Below are 8,201 nucleotides of genomic sequence, written 5' to 3'. Positions count from 1 at the left end.
GCCACAGCCAATGGGGAGACGAGTCAGGGGCGTGGCCCTGACGTAATGGAAAGGTGACAGCTGTAAGTAGATGATTGGTTCTGCTGGCTTTGGCCACAGCCAATGGGGAGATGAGTCAGGGGCGTGGTCCCGGGAGCCTACGAGGGAGCCTGGAAGATTCCATAGAGGCTAACCAGGATTGGTGGAAACGTACCACGTGACCCGGGTATTAAATAGGGGTGGAGACGAACGACACGTGGTCAGAACGGGAACGAACGGAGGAAAGGGTCCACGCGGGGGCGGGGCTCCGGGTTGCCACGTGGCAGTGCGTCTCTCTCTGTCTATCCCTCTCACGCTGCCTGTCAGCAGCGTGAAGGAAAGCTGTAATGCAAAGTGAATAAAAGACCGGATTCCAGAAGTCGCCTCAACGACCTTTATTACACCTGTATATCGAGCAGGCATCGTGAGGGTCACGGGATCGAACCCACGACCTCCTGCGCACCAGGCGAGGTAGTCAACATCTCCATGAGAGATTCGTTCATGAGGCCATCCACATATACAAACACAGAGACAATTTCAACCGAGAAGATGGATTGTTGGCTTAGCAATCATTGGAAGGATGTGATCAAACATGTCTGGGTCTTGATTGATTGTGTTCATGCTTACGGTGACTTTCAGACCGCGTTCCATTCTCATCTCACCCCTCCTCTTTTCCGAACATAGATGGACTCGTCCATCTGAACAACTGCCAGTCGCTGTCTGTGGTGCTGACGTTAAGAAAAAAACGCCACTTTTTAAACAAAAAAATCCTTGCCGTGGTTTTCACACCTGATGATGAGTGCTTGTGTTGCAATCGAAACGTCCTGAGAATGTAATTGTTTTATTATTTTATTATTTCCCTTCTACGTGACTTTACCGAAAGAACCAAGAATACAATCATAATATATCTCCAAGAGGGGGGAGAGAGAGAGAGAGATGCAAACTGCAAACATAGAGCAGGGGTCGTGAGGGTCACGGGAATCGAACCCACGACCTCCTGCACACCAGGCGAGGTGGTCAACATCGGCCGGCCACCGCCACCAGCAAAGCCAAGGCGAGGCTGGGGCCCGCCGTGGTCGGTGTCCGACGTCCGAAGCCGGGCCCAGCCCCAGACGCGTTGCACAGGTCGGTGGTGCAGCATGTGACCTTGGTGCCGATCCCGGCCACGTGCACGTCTGTGGGGATGCAGAGGCTGGCCAGGGAGCAGCTCTTGGTGTACGTGGTGACTTGGTGGAGGGGGGGGGGGAGAAGGGAGGAGAGGTTGGGTGGGTGAAGGTGGGGAGAGGTGGGTGGAGATGGTGGGGGGAGGTGGGGGAAGATGGTGGGAGCAAGAACAAGAAAGAGGTAACGTGAAACTATCAACTAAATAATTCTAGATTTGAAGCTTTCGTGACTGCAAGGATTCATATTCTTGTTTTTTTTCGGTAAAGTCACGTAGGTAAAATCATTTACGTGATATAGTAAGCGTACTGTGACGGTTCCACCTGAAGACGGAAGCTTGTGTTGCCTCCGAAACGTCGTGATTTTTATTTTATTTTTATTTTACTTTTATTAATTTTTATTTTTTACCTACGTGACTTTACCGAAAAAACCCAAGAACATCAACTAAATAATTGTATTTTATTAAGTAAGGCCGCACTGAGCTGTGTAGCATTTCGTGTACGTGGTGACTTGGTGGTGGTGGGGAGGGAGAAGGGAGGAGAGGTTGGGTGGGGCGAGGTGGGTGGAGATGGTGGGGGGGGAGACGCAGACTCCAAATATACAGCAGGAGTCGTCATGGTCCGGATCGAACCTACGACTCATGGGACCTCCTTTGCCAGTACGAAAATATGAGAAAAAACACGCTCTGATAGTATATGATGCATCGTCTTTGAAACTGATTGGTCCACACCAGAGACAGCTTTATTTTGAGCCTCGTCTCAAATTCGGTGTTAGACCAGAGGACGCCAAAAAGCCTTGCATTCCGACCACAAGTATTGTGGTTAATGCAGTGACATGATTCCTCGTAAAAGGTTTCAGTTTGGTGTTTTAACATCTCAAAACGGCTGTTTTTGTTGCCATAATAAAAAAAAATAACCCGTAAAAACAAAGTTTTTCACTATAAATCCTTTATAAGCGTGGCGGCTAGAGTCCTCTCGTCCTCTGGCTTGAGATGGCTGCCACCTATGGGTCAGATGATTGCCTGCCACCATTAAGCAATTGGTAATTAAATATAATTTATTTTTTCCTAAAAAGTATAACATTTGGGGAAAAAATTTTCACGAAAATAAATCGTCACGCACAACGAGTCTGTGCGCAAATGTCAGCTCGATTGGATCACGGGAAGTGGGTTAAAAAACGACCGAAAGATTTGCACGGTCGTAAGCGCGCAAGCAAGCAAGCAAGTGAACTTAATATAAAGGATTTAAAAAGGGGAAAATCCTATTCTCCTACGATTCGCCCGTACACCAGGCGAGGCAGTCGACATCTCCCGAGTAAACGTGACGCCTCAAGCCATGCCACCTCGCTGAGCGATAATTTGTGATAAAAAAAAAAAACATTTTAAAGTAGCAAATTATGACAATAAAAATTAAGATCGGGTCCCCCGTGTCTCCCGGAGAGCGTGGCGAGGTTCTGGATTTTTAAATCCTTTATATTAAGTTCGCTTGCTTGCTTGCGTGCTTGCTTGCTTGCGTACTTGCTTGCTTACGACCGTGCAAATATTTTGGACGTTTTTTAACCCACTTCCCGTGATCCAATCGAGCTGACATTTTCCACACAGACTCGTTGTGCGAGACAATTAATGTTCGTGAAAAAAAAAATCCCAAAATGTTACACTGTTTAGGGAAAACAAATGAAATATTTAATTACCAATTGCTTAATACTGGCAGACAATCATCTGACCCATAGGTGGCAGCCATCTCAAGCCAGAGGACGAGAAGACTCTAGCCGCCACGCATATAAAGGATTTATAGTGAAAAACTTTGTTTTTACGGGTTTACTTGTTTCCAGAGTTCAGCCCCTGGACAGCACACTCTGTGTGCTGTTTGCCTCTTACCAGATTTTTCAATTTATGCCAGTCTATAGGTATCTGTGTGGTCAGTCTATGGGTCTCTGTGTGGTCAGTCTATGGGTCTCTGTGTGGCCAGTCTATGGGTCTCTGTGTGGTGAGTCTATGGGTTTCTGTGTAGACAGTCTATGGGTCTCTGTGTGGTGAGTCTATGGGTTTCTGTGTAGTGAGTCTATGGAACTCTGTGTGGTCAGTCTATGGGTTTCTGTGTGGTGAGTCTATGGGTCTCTGTGTAGTGAGTCTATGGGTCTCTGCGTGATGATTCTATTGGTGTCTGTGTGATGAGTCTATAGGTCTCTGTGTGGTCAGTCTATGGATTTCTGTGTGGTGAGTCTATGGGTCTCTGTGTAGTGAGTCTATGGGTCTCTGCGTGATGATTCTATTGGTGTCTGTGTAATGAGTCTATAGGTCTCTGTGTGGTCAGTCTATGGGTCTCTGTGTGGTCAGTCTATGGGTCTCTGTGTGGTGAGTCTATGGGTCTCTGTGTGGTGAGTCTATGGGTCTCTGTGTGGTGAGTCTATGGGTCTCTGTGTGGTCAGTCTATGGCTCTCTGTGTGGTCAGTCTATGGGTCTCTGTGTGGTGAGTATATGGGTCTCTGTGTAGTGAGTCTATGGGTCTCTGCGTGATGATTCTATTGGTGTCTGTGTGATGAGTCTATAGGTCTCTGTGTGGTCAGTCTATGGGTCTCTGTGTGATCAGTCTATGGGTCTCTGTGTGGTCAATCTATAGGTCTCTGTGTGGTCAGTCTATGGGTCTCTGTGTGGTCAATCTATGGGTCTCTGTGTGGTGAGTCTATAGGTTTCTGTGTAGTCAGTCTATGGGTATCTGTGTGGTCAGTCTATGGGTCTCTGTGTGGTCAGTCTATGGGTCTTTGTGTAGTGAGTCTATGGGTCTCTGTGTGGTGAGTCTATGGGTCTCTGTGTAGTAAGTCTATGGGTCTCTGCGTGATGAGTCTATGGGTCTCTGCGTGATGAGTCTATGGGTCTCTGTGTGATGAGGCTATGGGTTTCTGTATAGTGAGTCTATGGGTCTCTGTGTGATGAGTCTATGGATCTCTGCGTGATGAGTCTATTGGTCTCTGTAAGATGCATCTATGGGTCTCTTTGTGATGAGTCTATGGGTCTCTTTGTGATGAGTCTATGGGTCTCTGCATGATGAATCTATGGGTCTCTGTGTGCGGGTCCCCCCCTCCCCCTTACCTGACAGAACCGTCACTGCCGTGGTCATGCACGTGTCCTGACCGTCACCGCACGGCCCGGTGCCGTTCCGTTCGCAGTCAATCAGACTGCCCACGGACACGCACTGGTAGCACTGCAGGGAGCGAACTGTGGGGGCGACATCACGGGGGGGAAGGGGGGGTTACGGCTGGTGGTGGTGCATCTAGCGGTCATCTCAGTAAGGTCAACCCATGGCACCTGCTGGGTCTGTCCCGTGACCTCCTGCACATTGCCTGGCACAGTAGGGGGGGTTACAGCTGGTGGTGCATCTACCAGTGGTCATTTCAGTAAGGTCAAGCCATGGCACCTGCTGGGTCTGTACCGTGACCTCCTGCACCTAGCCTGGCACAGTAGGGGGGGTTACAGCTGGTGGTGCATCTACCAGTGGTCATCTCAGTAAGGTCAAGCCATGGCACCTGCTGGGTCTGTACCGTGACCTCCTGCACCTAGCCTGGCACAGCAGTACAACCCATGACACCTGCTGGGTCTGTCCCGTGACCTCCTGCACCTAGCCTGGCACAGTAGGGGGGGGTTACAGCTGGTGGTGCATCTACCAGTGGTCATCTCAGTAAGGTCAAGCCATGGCACCTGCTGGGTCTGTACCTTGACCTCATGCACCTAGCCTGGCACAGCAGTACAACCCATGGCACCTGCTGGGTCTGTCCCGTGACCTCCTGCACCTATCTTGGCACAGTAGGGGGGTTTCAGCTGGTGGTGCATCTACCGGTCATCTCAGTAAGGTCAAGCCATGGCACCTGCTGGGTCTGTCCCGAAAGCTCCTGCACCTAGCCTGGCACAGCAGTCGACCCATGACACCTGCTGGGTTTGTCCCTTGACCTCTTGCACCTAGCCTGGCACAGCAGTACAAACCATGGCACCTGTTGGGTCTGTCCCGTGACCTTCTGCACCTAGCCTGGCACAGCAGTCGACCCATGACACCTGCTGGGTCTGTCCCGTGACCTCCTGCACCTAGCCTGGCACAATAGGGGGGGTTACAGCTGATGGTGCATCTACCAGTGGTCATCTCAGTCTGCCAACCCATGGCACCTGCTGGGTCTGTCCCGAGACCTCCTGCACCTAGCCTGGCACAGCAGTACAACCCATGGCACCTGCTGGGTCTGTCCCGAGACCTCCTGCACCTAGCCTGGCACAGTAGGGGGGGTTACAGCTGGTGGTGCATCTACCAGTGGTCATCTCAGTCTGCCAACCCATGGCACCTGCTGGGTCTGTCCCGTGGCCTCCTGCTGCACCTAGCCTGGCACAGCAGTACAACCCATGGCACCTGCTGGTTCTGTCCCGAGACCTCCCTGCCAGCAGCGAGCCCTCGAAACTTCACGTGGCTCCCTCAAAGTGCACCTAGCCTGGCACGAGCGCCGTACGTGACGTCAGCGTCACTTCGTGGCGATATGGCGGCTATTTGTGTATTGGTATGAGAATTGGTTTTTCTCTCTCTCTGGCAATAAGACACGGGCTGTGGGTGTTAAAACACCAAACAGAAACCTTTTGCAAGGAATCGCATCTGCATTAACCTACACGTAGTAGTAGCGCATGTTTTTTTTCATTCAGACGCTGTTTCCCCGACAGACCTGGTTTTCAGCTGCTTGCGTTGTGGCCGAAACGTCGTGAGAATTATTTTATTATGTTTTATTTTTATTATTTTATTACTTCCCTTCTACGTGATGACTTTACCGAAAGAACCAAGAAGATGAATCCCTGCAGTGACGAAAGCTTTCAATCGAAATTTTATTATGTTTTATTTTTATTATTTTATTATGTTTTATTTTTATTATTTTATTATTTCCCTTCTACGTGATGACTTTACCGAAAGAACAAAAGAAGATGAATCCCTGCAGTCACGAAAGCTTTCAAGCGAAATTTTATTATGTTTTATTTTTATTATTTTATTATGTTTTATTTTTATTATTTTATTATTTCCCTTCTACGTGACTTTACCGAAAGAACCAAGAAGATGAATCCCTGCAGTTACGAAAGCTTTCAAGCGAAATTTAATCATGTTTTATTTTTATTATTTTATGATGTTTTATTTTTATTATATTTTTATTTCCCTTCTACGTGACTTTACCGAAAGAACCAAGAAGATGAGGTAAACTCTTTGGTTCTTTCGGTAAAGTCACCCAGGTATAATAAGTAATATTTTTAAAATACTTTTTTCAAAACACTCTTTCATGAAATGTACCGTACGAGTAATGGCAGAACTCCACGATTCCAGAAAGTGGCCCCGAAGCTTGCCACAACGTAAGGGGGCCGTGGCCAATTACAGCCAACGTCAGTTGACCGTGGACAATTAGACCCAACCTTCTTGGTTCTTTCGGTAAAGTCACGTAGAAGGGAAGTAATAAAATAATAAAAATAAAACATAATAAAACAATTCTCACGACGTTTCGGCCACAACGCAAGCAGCCGTCCTCAGGCTGCTTGCGTTGTGGCCGAAACGTCGTGAGAATTGTTTTATTATGTTTTATTTTTATTATTTTATTACTTCCCTTCTACGTGACTTTACCGAAAGAACCAAGAAGATGAATCCCTGCAGTCACGAAAGCTTTAAATCGAAAATTAGACCCAAGCCGAAACATAACATATAAAAAATAATGTTTAAAAATATATTTTTCATTTTTAATGATAGAATATAGTATTGTCGTCAGTATGACACTTAAGTATACCAAGTTTGCAGTCGATACCACATTGGGAAGCGGGTAAAAATTTAGTTACAAGATTTGAGGATACGACAACAACAACAACAACAACAGAGAGAGAGTTAATAGAAAGCGCGTAAAAAGATCGTTTACATTTTGTTATTTTTAATGATAGAATATAGCATTGTCATCAGTATGACACTTAAGTATACCGAGTTTGCAGTCGATGCCACATTGTTACGTAACATGGCACATGCGTACACACGTCACATGCGTACACACGTCACATGCGTACACACGTCACATGCGTACACACGTCACGTACGTACCACGTGACGTACGTACCACGTGACGTACGTGACACGTGGCGTACGATGAATACCGGTGTAGATTTTACGTTTGCTTTTTTTTCCATTTCATTTTTTTAAAATGTCACTTATTTTGCCTCGTGCACTCGCTTGAGTTTCCGTTACCTGCGGGCACCGAGATGGCGATGAGCAGCAGCGGCACCACCGACAGAATTCTCGACACAGCCATCGATGCTGTTTCTTGACACCTCTTCTGCTCCCCCACCCACCCCCCTGGTCCTTTGGTCTCCTCTTCCTCTTTGCTTCCTCCTCTGCCTCCTCCTTGCTCCTCTTCCTCCTCCTCTTTCTCTCGCTGCTTCTCTGTTCTCGGTCGTCGATCTGTCTCGGTGCGAGCGCGGTGCGAGCGTTGACGGCGAGACGAGGCGCTAGGGTTTATAAACGTGGGGGGGGGGGGGCGGTGTCGGTGGGTGGTGGGTGTGGTGTGGGTGGTGGTGGTTGGTGGTGGTGGTGGTGGTGGGGGTGGTGGTGGTGTGGGTAGTGGTGGGGGGGATGGTGGAGGTGGTGGAGGTAGTGGTGGTGGCGGTGGTGGTGTGGGTGTGGTGTGGGTGGTGGTGGGGGGGGATGGTGGAGGTTGTGGAGGTGGTGGTGGGGGTTGTGGTGGGGGTGGAGGTGGTGGAGGTGGTAGTGGGGTTGGTGGGAGTGGGTGTGGAGGTGGTGGGGGTGGTGGTGGCTGTAATGGTGGGTGGTGGTGGTGGTGGGGGTGGTGGTTGGGGGTGGAGGTGGGGGTGGTGATGGTGGCGGTTGTGGTGGAGGTGGTGGAGGAGGTGGTGGAGGTGGACTAGAGAAGAGACTGAGTGATGTGGTACAGGAGGATGTCGAGCTGAGTGGACTTGCGGATGACCGGTACCAGCGGTATCAAGATCGGCCTCTGTGCAGGAGGAGGCTCGCGAAGGA

At 48.9% G+C, this 8,201-nt stretch overlaps 1 protein-coding gene across 1 annotated transcript; it reads right to left on the bottom strand.

Annotated features, from left to right (window-relative positions):
• Positions 1–854: 854 nt before the first annotated feature.
• LOC144737367 (ly6/PLAUR domain-containing protein 2-like) lies at positions 855–7,666 on the bottom strand. The gene is made up of 3 exons (XM_078620037.1): positions 7,413–7,666; positions 4,268–4,393; positions 855–1,244 (listed from the first exon to the last, which is right to left on the bottom strand). The coding sequence occupies exons 1-3, from the start codon at positions 7,474–7,476 to the stop codon at positions 1,036–1,038; spliced, it is 399 nt and encodes a 132-aa protein (XP_078476163.1). The 5' UTR covers positions 7,477–7,666; the 3' UTR covers positions 855–1,035.
• Between the last annotated feature and the right edge of the window lie 535 nt (positions 7,667–8,201).

Source organism: Lampetra planeri, chromosome 69 (assembly GCF_965212315.1).
Source record: "Lampetra planeri chromosome 69, kcLamPlan1.2.h2, whole genome shotgun sequence".
NCBI classification, from domain to species: domain Eukaryota; kingdom Metazoa; phylum Chordata; class Hyperoartia; order Petromyzontiformes; family Petromyzontidae; genus Lampetra; species Lampetra planeri.
The sequence above is the reverse complement of the archived record's forward strand: the minus strand, read 5'-3'. Positions and strand labels throughout refer to the sequence as shown.

Coding starts and splice junctions, on each gene's coding strand:
- LOC144737367 (XM_078620037.1), bottom strand. CDS start 7,476: ATGGCTGTGTCGAGAATTCTGTCGGTGGTGCCGCTGCTGCTCATCGCC. Junction 4,394..7,412: donor CGCCATCTCGGTGCCCGCAG/GTAACGGAAACT, acceptor TCGCCCCCACAG/TTCGCTCCCTGCAGTGCTAC. Junction 1,245..4,267: donor GGCAGTGACGGTTCTGTCAG/GTAAGGGGGAGG, acceptor CCCTCCACCAAG/TCACCACGTACACCAAGAGC.